Source organism: Eurypyga helias, unplaced genomic scaffold (genome assembly GCF_000690775.1).
Source record: "Eurypyga helias isolate BGI_N326 unplaced genomic scaffold, ASM69077v1 scaffold6614, whole genome shotgun sequence".
Taxonomy (NCBI): domain Eukaryota; kingdom Metazoa; phylum Chordata; class Aves; order Eurypygiformes; family Eurypygidae; genus Eurypyga; species Eurypyga helias.
The window spans coordinates 111,757-130,589 of NW_010248108.1; the positions used below are offsets into that span (position 1 = coordinate 111,757).

Here is an 18,833-nt window from a genome sequence, read left to right on the forward strand (position 1 = left end):
TTGGATGCAAATTATGAGACAGCTCAAATGCTGTGGAGTGACGACAGTTGAAAATTTGCTGGCAGCTGCCCAAATTCCATAAGCGATACTGGAAAGCTGGGCCGTGGCTGCAAGAGCAGGAGACAGCACTGTAGAGGAGAAGCAAGTGTGTGAAGAGCTGAAGTGGTGGAGGTATCTTCAGAAATGCAGCTTAAGATTTGCTTCCTCCTTATTTTAAAATGTACCATAGCATAAGCGCTGTGTTGTTTCTAGTTTCACTATTGATGGCAGCAACACAAGGGTCTGTTACGTGAGCATACAAGTTCTAGGATTTTCCTGCAACTGTTCTATATGAAATGGCAAAAAATCTATGTAGAGGTTAGCAGGTCTTTTCTTCAGGTTTGCTAAGGCTTAGAGAGAAAAGTCTGGGTAGGATCCCTATGCCCACTAGAAAAGAAAAACAACTTTTCCAGGTCCAGTGGATCCATGGGAGAGAGAGAGGTTTTTAATTAGCTGCTAACTACACAGCAGATTTATAAATTTTGGTTTGAAATAAGATTCGCTTTCAATGGTACAAAAGCAAGAGGTGAGGAGAAACAGGGACTTAACTCTTTGATTATTGTCTGTATCTATAACCCTGTCGCTGGAAATAGGCTGATGCCAGGTAAAGTAAGCAAGAAAAAAAAAATCAAGCCGAAGTGAACAATAGAACTGGGGAGGGGAGGAGGGTGAAGTAAGGAGGACATCCAAATGCCCAAAATGTTGAGAGAGTTTCATCTAGCTGAGTACCCTTTTTTGGTCATTGTCACTCAGGGATGATTAGAAAGAATATAAGGAAAAAGGAGAGGTAACAAAGGATATTTTTACCAGATGCTGCAATTTATGGCTTAAGGTCTTTCCCTGCCAGGGCTGTATGCAAAATACAGTTTTTAATAAATGCTAGGATACCTTGCCCTTCTTTGATTTGTGTAATCCCCTTTTGAACCTGCTTGTATTTTGACATCCACAAAACTCTGTGGCAGTGAATTCCAGAATTTAATTAAATGTTTTGTGAAAAAGTACTTGCTTTTATTGGTTTTCAACCTGCAGACCAAATAACCTCTAGCTTTTTTTATCTCAAGAAAAATGAATAATGATCCTCTATTCACCTTTCCCATCCCACATTGACATTTATGGACTGCTACTGTTCCAGTCTTTTCACTCCCAGGAATGTGGTCCCTGACAATGAATCTTTTTTTCAAGTATTTTCTCCTAGTTCTTTTAAAACTGTTGCTAAAAGGACACAGCTCAGATCATGACCAGTTTGGATGAGGTTTGTGCTTGCCCTTCAGTTGAAGGAACTGAAGCCTCCATACACTAAGGGTAGAAATGTGCTTCAGTTCCCTGTTTACTACTCCATTTAACTTTCAAAAATCAGAGCCACAAAGGGATTAATTATTATACCATCCTTTATTTGTTAAATTTTTGTATACCATCCCATATTTGTTAAATTTCAGACCTCTGACTAGCAAAAGAAATGCAGCTTGTGCTACACTGAGGTGGTACTGCTAGTATGTGTCCCATGAGCTCTGCTAAAGTGTCCATCCATGTGGTGGGACACCATCTGCGAATTCAGTCATCCTGGCTTTTTTCCACGTAAGATTCTTGATTCAGTTGATCATGTCAGTGTATCGATGTATCCCATTTCCACCTTCTCTGTGTGTGTAGCTGAAAGGAACAGTAATCTAAACGTGCCTTATATTCCAAGAACATTTACTGGATAATGATCACATCGCTATTATTAATACTTAGGTTTTGATTTTTCCATTGTATAGGCCTACTCTATTGTTAGAGGGGGAAGCATGTTCAAACAAGAGTAACTGGATGGCAAGTGGGTTTGAGAAAGCCCTTCTAGTTTAAATATGTGGAGACTGTGGGAGGAAAAACCCTCCATCTAAGTTAGTTTAAAAACAGAACAGCTGGTCATACCTTCCCCTTGGATTCTGTTATCAGTGGGTTTTTTAATATATGAGGTATTATTTTTTTAATCTAAATGTGAAAGTGTGATGGGTAGATCCTAATCAGATACAGTATGAGAAGCCTCAATTAGATGCATTTTCTGTGCAATAAACCCAATAAAACAACCCACTTTAAGACACAACACTATTATCGTGAACAATGAGGCCATTTCTCCTGCAGTATTTCGAGTGTGTAGCTGTAACTTCAGAATTATTTTCTCCAACAACATGCATATATCTGGGGCTGTTCGGGTTTACTTTGTTTACCATACTGTAAGATCATTTCTAAATGTATGCACTGAAGTCTGAATAATTTATTTTCTAGCCCATTAGAACAATTTGGAGGATCTAATTCCGTAGGCAGTTTTTCCGCAAGAGACCGACTGCACATGTGTCTCTCTATCTCTTGGGGAAGGAGACAGACTGAATCTATCCTTCTAGAGTAAGCCACCCGCTTTACTGCTTTACTCGGCTGTATAAATGACTTTGAGCAATTTGTCTTGAGTAGAACAAGCTGCTGCTTCTACAGCCAATTGCAAAATTCAGGGCTTGCAAAGAACCCACTACTAGTGTCTTTGTATTTATGATTCTGCAGCCGAGGCAGAGACATGCTAAATGGCCCGTCCCAGATTTACATCTGTCCTGGAACAGACATTTAAATCTCCTAATTCTTGGGCTATGACACTATCTCTTCTGGTTTTGGCCTTAGAATAAAAGATTTTAGAATCATAGAATGGTTTGGGGGGGAAGGGACCTTAAAGACCATCCAGTTCCAACCCCCCTGCCATGGGCAGGGACACCTTCCACTAGACCAGGTTGCTCCAAGCCTCATCCAGCCTGGCCTTGGACACTTCCAGGGATGGGGCATCCACAGCTTCTCTGGGCAACCTGTCCCAGCGCCTCCCCACCCTCTCCGGGAAGAATTTCTTCCTGATATCTAATCGGAATCTCCCCACTTTCATTTTAAACCCGTTACCCCTTGTCCTGTCACTACAGGCCCTTGTAAAAAGTCCCCCCCAGCTTCCTTGTAGCCCTTTCAGGTACTGGAAGGTGCTGTAAGGTCTTCCCAGAGCCTTCTTGCATTTTACAAAGAAATGCCGCATTTATGGGGGGTGGGGAGTGGGGGGAAATATTCAAGGAAGATGCATTTTGGTTCAGGTTTTGCTGCGAGCTGCTTTGCTTGCGAGAGGGTGGATTATCATGAACAGTTAGTCAAATCGTGTGTTAAACACAGAGGGAATAAAAACATGCTGGTGTCAGTAGCCTGACGTCTTTGAGGGGTGTTTGGCGTTGTGGGGTTTTTTTTTTTGGTTTATTTTACAAAGTCAACCCTACGTTCACCACATGGAGTCAATACAGACTCATCTTTGACTGCCAATAGCTCGGGCTGAAGCTGTAGGCTTCTCACTAATAATTTAGTTTTGACGTTTTCTCTTTTACCCCTGACAGCTTTGCTGTTTGCATGGAAGGCCCCAAATTGTCAAGAGTAGCCCTGTTAATGGGTTTGAGTTTGTTTAATTTCACGTTCTGGCAAGCCCTGGAAGCTGTCAGGACTTATCGACTCATCACTCTTCTGACTGGCACAAACAGGGTCTGGGGGTTGGGGTGGGGTATGGGGAGAAAAAGTGGAGGAAAGGGAACGTCGTAAATAACTAAGTAAAATTATCCGTAACTTCACAGTTCCTTCTATGCCAAGATAAAGAAATCAAAACAGAAATGCAAAATAGAGCCAACCACAACAGCTTTCCCTTCGCTCTGATCCAGAATAAATCAACTTGATCCCTCTGATGCCTGGATCTTAGAGTGGGAATTACACTGCTGTTCAGTTCAGAATGGAGGTGTGGGAGGGTGAGAAGTGAATGTTTTGAATGTTTGGGAACAGAAAGTATTCTGCTGCTGTTTGAAAGGTTTTGTGGCTGTTTTGGTGGGTCTTGGTTCCCTTAAGCGTTTCCTGCAGTTGAATGTTACGATGGTCGTTGGCTGGAGACTTCCAGGCGTGCTTCACCCCTCGGTGGAAAGGGGGTTTGAGAGAGCCTGTGAGACCAGACTTAGGGCAGCTTCTCAGGGCCCAGTGTGACAGCTTAGTGACCTTTATTCAGGAACCGTGAGGGGACGTTCTGGTGTGGGAAACGTAACGGGGCTGAACCAAGGTGGAGCAGCCCTCAGTAGCATGTGCTGGCGTTTCCGAAGTGGCACTTTGTGAAATCCAGTTCGAGCCAGAGGGTTTAACGCTCAAAGGATCCCTCTGTGCATTCCAGGGTCGGGTTAATCAACCTAAGGAAGAGCTGTGCGTTCTCTCTTCAGGGTAGGAAGATAATGAGCTGCTAGAGAGCCTGATGTGTGTTAGAGTGTCTCTGAATCAAGGGTGATGCAGTGAGACACTCCTGCTGACCAACTGACCTAAGTGGGTACAGCCACAGCGTTTTGCACAAAACATCTCCCAGGTTTAGGATGTTTTGTGCCACTGGTGAATTCGCAGTTTCTACAGCCAAGGATGACTTTGGAGGGAGAAGATGCTGGATTCTGAAGTATTATGTATTGTACGTCATAAAGAATGTGATGGGTGATGGAGGAGCAGGCAAGCAGGTTTACCGAACACAGCAGTGCCCTCGGCGAGGCCCACCTCCCGTAATACCAGTGGTAGTTGTTGGTGTTGGCATCGCTCAGCCTAGCAACGCGGAGAGCACGAGAGTTCATAAAGTGAGCTGCCTCTTATTGGTGCTGTTGAATTGCTTCGGAACAAAGCACTGAAGGCAATAGCTAAACGTATGGCAAGGTGATGCCTCTGCCGCTGCTGGGCGTCTGCCTTCGTTAGGCTTAATTGGGCCGTTTGTGTGGCCTCTCTGTGCCTGTGGCTCCAAGGCTGATTTGGGGGCAGAACATCCACCAAGCTGGGGGGCAGAGGTGCGGCTGTGATTCCCATCCTGCTCCTCGGCTGGTTTAGTGCTGTTCCTGCCTGTGCTTCAGTGTTCTGGCCGGTGCGGTTTTAACTTGGGTGTCTGCCACCTCTCCTTCGATGCTGTTTTATAGTCCTGGGGACTTTCAGGGTTTTATTCCTCTTTTAGGGAATTTATTACTTCTTTTTTTTTCTTGGGCCATGTTGATTACTTTTGTTTATATCCCCTCAGTTACCCTAAATGATTTTCTATGGGTTCTTTTCTTTAAGTGTTCTCTCCCCTCCTCTCCCCTGGTTGTCCTTGGATCATCACAGACCATGGCCCATAAGTGGCTGTGGAGGGGAGGTATTTCCAGGGTATGTGGGCAGGACACGGACTGTCCCTTCCTGGTGCTTGTGGAGGGAACTTTGCAAAAGGATAAATATGGTGATATGGGATGCCTGTCTATCAAAAGGCTGCGGAATGAAATGATTAGAGTCCCTGTGTCCTGAAGCCTGCCTCCTCTCCGTGGAGACACGCAGGTTCACGCAGCTGAGGTACATTATAACGCGGTGTAGTTTGGCTCCTTGGTTCTGAGCAAAATAAACTGGTTTGCTACTGAGGTGAGGAGTCCTGCCTTGAGACACAGCCACCTTCATTGTCCCTTATTGAAGGGGAATTCGGCGGCATTCAGAGCCAACCTCCGGAATTAGTACTGAGAAATTGCTTGAAATTGCTTTAGCTTTTGTGTTTCTCTTGTGTGTTTTATTTCTGAGACTTAGCTCTGCCCCAGGATTAGCTCTGTCTTTTTGCTTCCCTGGTTCATGAGCTGCCTTACATTCACCCACTTTATGCAGACATTTAATTGATATGCTCCTCTGTCTGGCTGCCTACTCTATGAACACAGTTTCTTTCCTAGCCTTTAATTGATTTGAATAATAAAGTGCAATTATAAAACTGAATAAAAATTGGTTATTTTAAAGGGAGAGCAGGGAAGAAAGAAACCTAAGTGATGCTCTGCTGTGTGACTATATAATAATGCAAAATCCCCTTTGGTTTAATTCTATTTAATTGCTCAGCTTTACTCAGATTGTTATAATTCTGCAGGCTTTCTTGCCATTATAAGCAGCATGCTTATAAATGTTTGCATTTTTTAAAAGTTCCTTGTGTATATAATAATTATAACTTTTATGTTTTTGTGGTGGCTGCTGCCTGCACTGACATTCTCCCTTCTCCTTGCTCACATGCCTGGGAAGCCTGTACTACTGCTCCCCTCTCAAACTTTTCCTAAACCAGCCGAGTCCTCCTCTGAGGATTGAATTACCAAACCAGTGGCCATATTAGGAGTAAACATGTGATTGTTTATGTTAATATTACGTGAGGATTCTCCCTCCCTCTCTGGCCTCTTTACACTCTCTAAATATTCTCTCACTTCCAAGGGAGGCTAGACCTCGGGCAGGAACTAAGAAGAGTGAGGTGTCCTACCAGGGGATGCTCAGGCAACATTAGTTTATGGCTTTTGCCAGGGATAGGAGACAGTGTATTGGGATGGGAAGAGCAGGGGTTGGAAAGTGCTCTGGCCATTCTGGGCAGCTCTCTGTTGTACCTAGATAGGATAGAGACTTTTTTCAGTCCCTTGAGATCTGAATCCTTAGGAATTTCTCCTTATTGTCTGCTCTTTCACTGGGGAGGAAGAGACCTGGTATTTTAATTTGTGTCTTGGATTTAGGAAATCTGGGTGGTCTTCTTGAGTGTTGCATCTTACTGATGTCTATATTTTTTTTCTTTCTCCTTTGTTTTCCCACTGAAAGTGCCATAGGGAGAGATCATTTCTTATTTGGTGTGACTGCTTGGTTTACCCCCACAGAGCTGTTATATTACTGCCATATTAATATGGATTAATATCTGGGGTTGCTTGGATACAATAACTGAGGTTCTTTGTTTTTCTTTATGTTTCCAGTTGGGAGGCTGTGGAATCCTTGGAGTAGGCATCTGGCTGGCTGTTACCCAAGGGAACTTTGCCACCCTCTCCTCTTCTTTCCCATCCTTGTCGGCTGCCAACCTACTGATCGTCACAGGAACATTTGTCATGATCATTGGCTTCGTGGGCTGCATAGGTGCCATCAAAGAGAACAAGTGCCTCCTGCTGAGTGTGAGTATTAAGCCACTATGCCCTTGCAGTGTTTGCTGTCTTAAGGTGCTGGTCCTTTTTCAATGCATGTGGTGAGGCACTGGGACAGGTTGCCCAGAGAAGCTGTGGATGCCCCATCCCTGGGAGTGTCCAAGGCCAGGCTGGATGAGGCTTGGAGCAACCTGGTCTAGTGGAAGGTGTCTCTGCCCATGGCAGGGGGGTTGGAACTGGATGAGCTTTAAGTTCCTTTCCAACCCAAAGCATTCTGTGATTCTGTGTTACACAGTGTCTTGTATTTCAACAGAAGTGGCCCTTGTGACATGGTTGAGATGTGGGTCATGTTTGAATCTGTCTTTGATAGCTCTGAGGTGCTGTTAGATCATTCCTGACTCTGCTTTTAACCTGTCCTTGAAGGATAAGACCTGCAAGAAGGAAAGGGCTAGTGGTAGTGTGGGCTTCCTTGAACTCTTCAGAGAAGAGGGAGAGGTTTGTGAAGACACCTTTTGCAGTGTACCCTTGAGGTTGGTGGGTTTCTTTTTTCCAGCTTTGGTAGCTATCTACTCCAAATGTTTACCCTAGCAGGACTGATGATCTGAAGTTCTGGATAGAAAGATCTGTGCTGTTCAGTATAAATTACACAAATTGCTCACCTTTGGCATTTGCCACTTTGTTTTGAAAGAAAGGAGGACACACAAAGTGTTTTAAGTAGCAGAGGACAGGTGGAGAAAGGCAGTTGAATGCATAAGTAAAGTTTAATTTGTAGAGATTTTTGCACAGCTGTGTGCAATAGCCTGGAATGATCCATCTTAGCACTCTGAATAGAGTAGGTAGCCTCAGGTTTCACAGTTTTACTGGCTTGAAGGGACTTACCTTGTGTCCACCAACTAAGGAGCTGGCAGATGTTCTTTACTCAGTGGCAATGTATAGCCAGGACAATGCCTCATTAATCTCTTAAGAAACAGGCCCATTCCCATTTCTGTGCATCCAGAGGAATAGAATAATATGAAAATGTAAAATGGAGCATGAAAAAAAGAAATTAAAAGGAAACCTCAACCATCCTATGTGTTCTGCGAAAATACACAGCTGGGGTGAGTTGTGCAGCTGCCATTCTCAGATCTTGGTGAACAAAGAATGGATATTTACAATGATTCTTCCTTGCTCCAGCTACAGCGTGGAAGAAGATAAACTTTTCCATCATGAGATTTCCCTAGGGAAATCAGAGCAACTAGCATTTCTTGAAATAAGTATACAACCTGGTGTGTGTCATCTTGCATCTGAATGTAGATGCAAATTGATGAGTGAAGCAGGCAAACGATGTTTTCTTGCTTCAGTAAGGTTCCTTTGACATTTTTGCTGTTCTTGTTGTTCAGGATTGTATAACAAAGGTCCCTGTGCTACAAACTCAGCTGTAATTAAAACATGACAAGTTTTCTTCTGGTCGGTTGGGTCACTGTCCTGAACAGGTGACAGAGGTAATAAACTAAGAGTGTGACTTGAGAATAGTAGTTTATGGACTTTGACTGATTTTTTTTCATAGGTATTTAATCCTGCCTTGCAGGATCACCTAGCTGTACTCCGAATCTCTTTAGGCTATCTAGAAACAGAATTAAGAACCTGCTTTTGCTCCCTTCACCTTTTCAAATGTGTTACAGGTCTAATGTCCATCAGAGCTATGAGCCGTATCCATCATCTTCATGAATTTTAGCAAAACATTTAGCTTGACTGCTCTTAACCCCATTGCAATGGGTGTCCTGTTCAGGGAAGGGCAGGTCCTTGCAGAAGACGAGGCACCAGCTCGCTGCACCACTCTAGCATGATCAGTTATGATGACTTGATCATCCCACTGACTTCAGACAGGTGCTGTGTGTACATGTGCACATGCCATTGCTCTGTGCTAAAGAAAGTTATGTCTGATGAAGTACTTTTCTCTCTTGGATGCTCCAATGTTGACCTAGCTGATCCCTATGTGTCTGTGTAAATACTGTCTTTTAAGCTAATTGCTTAAGATCTATGTTTGTGGAGCTAAATTACCTGAATTCAGTGCCTTTCATACATGTTTAGCAGAAATCTGCATTTGTATGCCTTCACTGAAAAAGGTCATTATTCCGCGGACAGTCCAGGTTAAAAATCTCTGCTCTAGGCATTAAACCATGATGGATTATGCTATTTATTATCTGTATTAGAGTATCCCCTGTAGGCAGCCCATGAAATCCGGATGCTCATTCTGAATAAAACTCCTGGTAAGAGGAGGAGGTCCTTGACCAGTAGAGCTTACTATCTAAATAGATAAGACAAATGGAATGTATTATCATCCTCATTAGACAGATGGGGAGCTGCAGCACAGTGAAACTAAGTGCCTTGCATAGGTTGCACTGGGAGATTGTGGGAGAGCTATGAAGCAAACCCAAATAGTCTAAATTTCAACTCAATGCCTTTGTCATCTTTCTCTGATTACAGCAGAATATGTCTAGCAGTCCCATGTGCTACAATGACCTTCAAGACATATTTAGTCCATGTTTCCATAATAATAATGAAAATTTTTATTTGTTTCATCGTATGTATTGTGTCCAAGTGCTAAATATCCCAAAGCAAAGTTAGTTTTCAATTTTTATCTTGTTGAAAGTGCCTAATTGGCACAATTAGTTGGCTTCTGTGGGCTTTGCTGTAGGCTGTCCCAGCTGAGACGATCAGCCGAATTGCAGCGTTACCTTCAGTTAAACCAGGAATGGGACATTCAGAGAAGCTGCTAGAAAGGGCATGTGAACATGGTCTAATGCAGTTTTTTGCAAATAGGAACTTACTTTTGGTCCAGAAAATCACAATCACTGGTAAAAAACAGTATTGGGCCCTTTGAGAAGGATTTTTATGTATATTTGTTTGTTACAGCACACATGTATAGATGTCATGTTTCCAGACACTTGCAACTTAAATAATAACCCATGTCCTGGTAGGAAATAAGAACCATAGGCACCTTCTCATGTTGTGATTCCCCCCCACTGAGGATTTGGTACAAAGAATACGTTCTTCTGCTCCTGGTTGGGATGTGCAGCATGGCCAATAATCCAATCTAAAGAGCTAGGGGTTGAGTCTTGCTTGCTTAGGCCCTAAAGGCCTACAAAGGCCTTAAGTTGAAGGAGGTGATTCTTCACCATGTATTGCCCATACAGGAATATATTAGAAAGGGGAAAGGGCTTGAAGGAGAGAAGATGGTGATTCCTTTCCGACTACCCAAAGCCAGCTGCCGCCTTATGAAGCACCAAGCTTGGGTATGTTCCATCAGATCAAGGAGTGCATAAGAAGGTGGCTTAGATATGCTCTTTCCTCTTATTCCTGATTTGTGGATAAGCCTGATTGTTTCAGCTTTGTACCAAAAAAAAAAAAAAAGAGAAGGGGAAAGAAAATAATCATTAACAGGCAGATCTATGTGTTCAGCTCAATTTAAATGAGAACCTCATGTTAATAAGCAAGGAGTTCATCACAGTTGCTGGAATGAATACAATCAGAATTGAACCTTGATACTAGGTCAGGACCAGCTGTAGAAAGACCTAATACCGTGTATGTATCTGAATGACTATCCAGACATCAAAAGGCTCTTATTTGTGGAGTAGTCCAAAGGGAGAATGAGTGCCCATGATGTTTTGTACTGTGCTGTTTTCTGAACTAAGTTCAGAGTTTTCTGAACTAAGCCAGCTCATCTGTAAGTGAAATGGCAATAAAGAAAATGAGGAAAAAGTTAATGAGTGGAAAGAAAAGGAGGAGAATATAAACCCTACTGTTTTCAGTAGTGTCACTGGATCCAGTCAGAGAGCTGACAGCTGAAACTCCACTGGTGACAGGGAATTTATGTCAAAGCAGCTAAAGGGGAAAGAAATAGCCCGTGAATGACTTCATCTCAGTAATTTGATGCCTCGGACCAAACAATAGATTCTCATTCCAACTTAGCACAAAAGCTTGTGTTCTTTTAGCAATCCAAGTAGCAAAATCAGGTTAATGGTGGCTGCAGCCACAGCAGCGAGTGGTGCAAAGATCAGGGAGATACCATACGCCCAGCCCGAGAGCATTATACCTCATGTGTAACGCTTCTCTGTGTAGTGCTGTGTTGCACGTGAAAGCCCTAACTTCCTTCCTTTTTAGACTGTAAGTCCTGAGCACCAAGCTCCCCGAGTTTTGTTGCCTCCTCTTTATTATTAAGAACCTGCTCCTCATTGCCTTTCAGTGTTTCGCTCCTTCTGCTTGGCTGATGCTGAAACATAGGTGTGGATGGGACCTGTCTGAGTCCTCCCCTTCCTCCCTTCTTTTCTTCAGCTCTAGTAGCAGTTAAACAAAGAACCTGGGAACAGAGAAGGGGAAGAATAAAGCTGTTTTCCTTCCGTCTTGTTTTTAGACTTGAGTCTGGGCTCAATGTGTAGGAAGGGCTTACCTCATAGGGTAGTATTTATTTTTTCTAATACAGACTGATGCAATACCACTAGTGTGCTGTGAATCATAAAATACCTCATTTGAAGGGACCCTTAACAGACATTGAGAACATCTCCCTGATTCTCAGAGGACTACCTAAACCCAACCTTTATCACTAAGAATGTCATGCAGATGCTCCCTGAACTCTGACAGGCATGGTGCTGTGACCACTTCTCTGTGGAGCCTGTTCCAGTGACCAACCACCCTCTCAGACAAGAATCTTTTCGTAATGTCCACGTTCTTTTTTGTATTGCCAGGACACAGCTTTATGGCAGTCAAACAGTGTGACAGTGGCACATGCAGGAGTCAGTGGAGCTATGCTAATTTACATCAAGGCTTCATCTGTTTGTCTAAATAGCTCTCGTTGTTTCCGAGTCCCTAACTCCTGGTTGATTAGTCTAGTAACTAGTAGTTGTTAGCTGTGTGTTAGCAGCATCTGCTTCTCTGACAGTCTAGGGAGGCTCAAGCTTCATAGATTCACGGGGTGGTGGGGGTTGGAAGGGACCTCTAGACATCATCTAGTCCAACCCCATTGCTAGAGCAGGATCCCCTAGAGTAGATCACACAGGAACAAGTCCAGGGGCTTTGGAAAGTCTCCAGGGAAGGAGACTCCAGCACCGCTCTGGGCAGCCTGTTCAGGGCTCTGTCACCCTCACAGGGCAGAAGGGTTTCCTCATCTTCAGGCTGAACCTTGTGTTTTCTAGTTTATGGCCATTGCCCCTAGTCCTGTCACTGGGCACCACTGAGAAGAGCCTGGCCCCATCCTCCTGACACCCACCCTTTAGATATTGATAAGCACTGATAAGATTCCCCTTCAGCCTCCTCTTCTCCAGCTGAACAGACCCAGCTCCCTCAGCCTTTCCTCATGTGGAAGGTGCTCCAGGCCCTTCATCATCTTGGTGGCCCTGTGCTGGACCCTCTCCAGTAGCTCCTTGTCCTTCTTGAGCTGAGGAGCCCAGAACTGGAAAGGCTCCCTCACGCCATTTTTTGTCTTGGCATACTCTTATGTGCCAGAATTTCTTTAGAAGAAACCTGGCTCTGACCCATTTCTAAAAGGGACCCAGAAACCAAGCCTCATCCTGCCCTCCTACTCTCTGTAAGGATTTGAGGTGGGTCATGGATACTTGACTGCACGTCAGGCTACCAGGACAATTCAGTAATCTGGTGAACCTCACGGTGGAAGTGCAGAGCACAGAACTTCACAGTGGTCAGGTGACACTTCCAAGAAAGCCTGTTTTCTGCCAGAGCTTGCAGTGGACACAGACATGTTCGTTGTCTGAAGAAGACTGACTTCCACTGATTTTGATGGACTTTTGCTCCAGGCATGGGGTCACCTGCACGATCTGGTAGGCAACAGAATTATTCCCATTTGGAAAGTAAAGGACGGGTAACCTGTGTGCTTCCTGCCAGTCCAGACATTCATGTCGCTTTTGAGCATAACTTTTTTTTTTTTTCCACCCCTATCAATGAAATTATCTCCTTGGGAAGATAATGGAAGGCCAGGGGCTTACCAAAGCAGCACGTGTGCTTATATTCCTAATCATTCATTTGCTATTTTAGCCACCTTAACACTGCTTCTTAAATTAAACAGCAACATTAGCACGTTATTTAAGTATTAGAATTACCTGAACCTCAGAAAAATGTAATACTGGAGGTGAAGAAAGGGAGGCCAGTTTGTGTAAATCAGTGATGCGTACACAGGGTGCAGCCATAGCTGATTTGATGCTATAGACGTTTCACTTCCCCAGTCAGAGAACATCACCAGCTAAAAGGCATAATTAGATAAACCAAATTGACTTGCTGTTCATTTTTTTAAGCTGCTGCAAGACTGGCCCATGTGTATGTGATGCAGCAGCCTCTCTGTACCACGTTTGGGAACAGCAAACTGGGGAGAAAACCAGCAGTAGAATTTAAATATGGACAAATTACTCTGCCTTGTTCTTTTTTTCCTCTTCTTGACCTTCTGCTTCTCACTGTTTCCTTCACTTCCACATGCCGTGTAGTTTCTAGATGCTGTTTTGAGACTCCTAGAAATGAGAGACATTTTCTGCTGTTAAAATTAGCAGGTGAGGCCCCGTTGCAAGCTTATCTTAGGGTTCACAAATCTGTGTAAAGGGAGAACTGCAGAATTTCAGTGTAATTTTTTCCCCGTCAGCGTAACAGCATGGTCATGTCATTTTCTCTAATCCTGGGGGAGCTTCTGTCAGTCTGCCCAGCACTTGGGGTCGGCCAGATGTTCGCAGTGAACATGAATGTGAAGCCAGCCCTGCCAAGGCGCTCGATCCCCACGCAGAGTGTGCGGGGACCACTTGCTTTGCTCTCCTCCTCCTTTCAGGGCACCAGGCTGTCTGATCAAGTTTCATGCTGGAACTCCAGATGACAAGAAATATCCTGGGGATGGCAGATTCAGGGAAGAAGCTCCATTTACTAAGTACACAGGTGATGTTAAAGTCTTGAGTAAGAGGTGTAGGTTTAGACACTAATTAACTTTGCATGTTGTTGCCATAGATGGAGAATACTGGATTAACCCCAAACCAGAGGCTTTTAGTTGTGTTTGCTGTTTCTGTTAGCTATGTTAGATGGACTCAAGCAACTGCTTTATTAATGGAGTGGCGCAGGGATTTGTAAGAAGCAGTCTTGTGGTTTAGTTCTTCAGCTGCATCATACTTCACAGGTAGGGTGGGTTTCTGTTTTGACTAAAATAGATTGACACCAGATCACACCTTTGCATTAGGTTTGCAGAAGAGGTTAAGCAGCCCTTAAAGACAGCCAAAGCCAATCAGGCCTTTATTTGTCCTAAGGAATAATAATCTGTGATCTGTGAAATGGGTCTATACCCACCTACCGTTGTGATGCGAGTGTGATACGTGGCTAATGTTTGATGACACTTCATTGATTTTGAGTCAGTTACTGGAGAAGATGGAAAATTACTAGAAATGCTACAAAATGCCAGTTAAAATCCTGTGACATACAGTGTGGGAATGTCAAGTCTCTCAGCTCTCACTTAGTAATTCAGTAAGACAGAATGATTCCAACAGAAAGCAGTAATCAGACTAAAATGAAACACTGTTAATGTGTTAAAACTGCATATGTTGTATATCTTCCCAGAAATAATTACTGCAGATTTCTCTGAGCCTTATTGATCAGCAGGGGTTTTTGCACGTTCGTAAAAAATACAATCCATACATAAACAGAGCTGCACTATATATCCAGCAGGCATAAAGCGTTGGATGACTTTGTCACAATCACAATGAATGAACTATTAAGGCTTTTAGAGAATAATAGCTGATTAACCAAATTTAGATACATGCCATTTTCATAATGAAGTTTCTGTTCATAGGTTTGCTCATCTACATTACTGCCTTTTTACAGTTTATGAGCAAACTTATCATTTTTATGCTGGAAAAAAAGAAAAAGATTTTCTTCCAAGGAAGCATGAAAGAGCTAAATATGCACAGCATGGCAGAGAGAGGGCTCAGGGAGAGGACACAAGCCTACAGATACTCAAGGAGTCTAAATACTGTAGGCAGAAAGGAAGCATGCATGGTGTTATAGAGGGTGTTAAGTTAGAGCGATGGTATGGAACTGAAAGAATTCAAACAGAGTGTCAGGAAGAACTTTGATACTGAATCAGAATCCACCGTGATGGAAAGTGGTGGAAGCAAGCTGCCCTTTCCCTTCTGTTGTAAAGTTCATGGGGTAGATCAATACACCAGGATTTTATTGACAGTAATCCCAGTTGTTGTTACTGTCTGGTCACTGTCCTTTCATTTCTCATTCATGACTCTGTCTCTTTCTGTATAAGGCTTCCAGGCTGGAGGAGAAGTGATTTCTAAGGTGCAAGTACAATTCCCATTGCACTTCTGTTCTCCTCTCCTTGCTCAGCTCCTTGGAAAAGAAAATAAAAGAAAGTGAAAAAAGAAAAAAAGTGAACCTTTCATAGTGCTCCTACTCCTATTAATATGTCCGCTCCAAATGCCTTCGGGGAATGATGTGAAATCAAACTTGTAGTGAGAACTAGTGATACATTAAACACACGCTCTCAAAAGTGAAAGAAAATGTCAATTTTTTTTTCTTTTGAGCGCTGATAAAATCTGCACCGTATCAGTTTTTATTCTGTGGAAGTCATGGACCAGTATACAGTTAAAAAAAGCTATTCTGGGAAACTTTTAAAATGCTTGGGGATGACCTTCATATTGCTGTGCTTAGAAAGCCAGAGCCAACGTTGGCAAGCATTGGTACCAGCAAGCAGGTACAGGACCCCTATAAAGAGCAGATTGATCTCCGGTGCCTGGAGTTTTGTTTTCCAGTACCTCAGTGGGAATTCTCCCATTGATTCTGGCTTTTCATAGGCGGCTTGATTTTTGTCCAAAGTGTGGAATATGCAGTAAATACGGCAGTAATTTTATAGCTTGCAGGACCTCTGACAGCGTTACCCCTGTTGGTACTCGGCTTTTTGCATGGTTTGTTGATTCATCTGTTTTAATTTGGTGAGGCACAGGGATGCTACACTTCTGCAGGGAAGACGTAAGGTTTTGACGCTGACAACCACAGTAATGAGGCAGCTCCACTCAGTCTAGTAGATATTATTTCAAAATAAATAATAGAATTTATGATAAGGGAACAGGAAAATTACAAAGCATATTAAATGCAAGGCAAGTTTGTCATTCTCAGGCTGCTTGGGTAAAACATGGCTGCTATAACATCCATTAAGTTCTTTTGACGTTAATGGAGCTCTGTGAATTTGTAGGTAAAGGGCTTGACTTCATTTATTTAAAAAAGAGAGATACTGTTTACACCTTCAGCATTAAAGACAAAATGTTGCCCCTGCAGAGAAGGGTATGTGCAGAATGTGATGTAATTTTTGATAGTATCTCTGTTCATATGAAATTACAATCCAAAAATCAATAAAAATATTTCTGGTTTTATGGCCCCAGAGGCCACTGCCAATCTACGTGTGTCTGTCATTCTAAGAGACTCTCTTCGAGCAGCCCGAGCTGGACGATTCTTGAAGACCGAAGTTGCGTGTGTATACGTTAGGACCAGGCAGACGAATTAAAATCCCTCCCAGGCTATGAAGTTAGAGTTCTCTTGGAAGACCAACAGTGTTAGCCCAACGAATTCTCTGTAATTTCTTCTGCCCGAGGGGCTTATTAACGAGGAAGTGAAACGTAATACTGACGTGAGAAGTGATCGGTGAGGATTTGGTAATCCAGCCTAACGAAAAGGCAAAATGTTTGACTGTATCACACCTTCAGTTGGGGTTACTGGGGAAAGGTTGCCTGTAAATCTTCATCCTGGGAGCTGCTGCAGGCCAAGAGCAGTTAGCTTGCTGGAGCACTTTCACAGGAGCAACCTATCTGCTCCTGTGTTTTACTTCATAGTGTCTCTGCCAGAACAGAACTGTCCCCCTTGCAGACATTACCAGTGTAGGCTCTCTGTGACGGAGCGCAGCACAGGCTGACTGTTGAAGCTGTTTGTCCAGTTTCTTAGGTACGTTATGCTAATGTGTAGGCTGTTTGGTCTAAACACATTATTTGCTAAGCCGTGAACTTTAAAACTGTTTTGGAATATGTCGCTCTTCCAAAGACATTACTGGCTTTTGGGCCCTCCTACGACTTTCTTGCTGTTCGTTGAAGAGGATTTGGATAATGCTTTGCGAGAAACTTCTGTCTCCTGTTATTAACTAAGGTGAGAAGAGGGTATGACACACTGAGACCTTAACTGTCTTATTCTGAGACAGGCTCCCAGCAAGCTAAAAGCATTACTTCAGGGATCAGTCTAAGCACAGCATTCTTGAATTTGCCATCAGTTATGTCGTGTTTAGTGGGGAAGCAAAAGACCCAATCCTGCATATTAGTGTGTGATGCTCAGTCATCATGCAAGGAGACAAGTGCCTACAGCATCTGAGAAACCAGATAATCTTGTTGTTTGGGAAGAAAACATCATTAACTTGTTGCTCTGCTTTAGTGAGCTGTGATGGAGACGTGCTTTAAATAATGTATGTAGGGAACAGCTCTTGATTTTCCCACCGATACGAAGAGGCTGGATGAAGGGAACTGAAACTAGTGGGTCACAATCTGGTACAGCTCCAATGGGCATAACTCCATCTGCAAGTTCGGACCGCTTCTTCTCTGGTAGATCTAGTAGATCAGGAGGGTGATGCATAGCTATGAGCTAGCCTTTTTAGCAATTTCGTATTTCCTTTTCTCTGCTTCTCTAATGGGGACCTATGGGAAGGTCACGGGCTTTGTAGAACATGAAGGTGAGTGCTGAGAAACTGGCCTTAGTTTTCCTAAGGGTTGGAAGTCAGCAGGTGTAGCTGGGCAGAAAGGTGTCACCTTACCTCCCTTCTCATCAAAACTTCTGTGGGGTTATTCCAGGTATGATTTATGAAAAGCTGCACAGTAGGTACCTCCTCAGTGAACCTCTACTAGGTTGCATCCCACTGTTTGACAAGTAGCCAGGTAAAGCATCTCTCTGTCCAAGGTCAGATTAATCTTTCTTTTATGGAGTTTTACATGAATGCTTTGCTTTGGGATTGTTGTTTCTCCATGCATAAATCTTTATTATACCAACAGCCTGCAGCCCCAGTGAACCAAAGCAAAATTCATTTTTATTCTTCTCTGTATTTATCACCACAGGGAGAGAGCTCATTCCAAAAGGAGCTGTGAGAGTTTCCAGCAGGTGCTGTGAGCCATCACCGGGCTTATGTTTCTCCCTCTTAAATTTGAATGGGATAGACCAAGCTGGTTCTGGCCCCAGACTGGGCATCATTCCCTTGAGGGTGATACTGAGGATGGAACGGAAAGTGACCTTGTGTTGGGAGGTGCCGTGGGAATAGAGGAGCAGGTTGTCCATCCGTGCACGTTAGGCTGGTGGATCAGAAGATGTGCAGGTGTGTGCAGGCTGTGCTCTGCAGCCAGCTCCGTCTGAAGCCTCGATTTTTACTTTCTGACGTGGTGGTTTGTATTCAGGTAGGGCTGCTCTTTAGAGGGGAATGATAGATGTGCTGACGTGCGAGTACTTGTACCTTTTGCCAGGTGGTGAATTTGAACCCTCTGCCTTGAGGTTACCTCACCGAATTTACCTTTGCTGCTAAAGATACAGGGCATGTCTCTACTGTCTGCACACAGTGGGGTTACTAATACGTGTTAGTTACCTGTGATATAACCGTGTACTTTTTGTCAATTAATGAAAATAGTAAGAAACATAAAACTGAAGGTCTTATTTAAATTAAAAAAAAAAATATCTATGGAGAAAAAGCATAATCCTGCTTACCTAGGGTTTGACTTTCTCTACAGTGTATATTAATTTTGGTTCACTGTATGGCTTCCATAATCTGTAGTGCATCAAACCAAATTCCCACCAGTAATAGCTTAGAGGAACCTC

At 43.3% G+C, this 18,833-nt stretch overlaps 1 protein-coding gene across 1 annotated transcript in view; it reads left to right on the plus strand.

The window, feature by feature from the left end:
- LOC104509110 (tetraspanin-4-like) overlaps nucleotides 1–18,833 on the plus strand; it is a gene marked incomplete at its 3' end in the record, with an annotated part of 133,614 nt that overhangs the window by 111,391 nt on the left and 3,390 nt on the right. Inside the window, exon 2 of the mRNA XM_010150944.1 lies at nucleotides 6,813–7,004. Coding sequence (XP_010149246.1) covers nucleotides 6,813–7,004 — 192 coding nt within the window. The remainder of the gene's footprint in view (nucleotides 1–6,812; nucleotides 7,005–18,833) is intronic.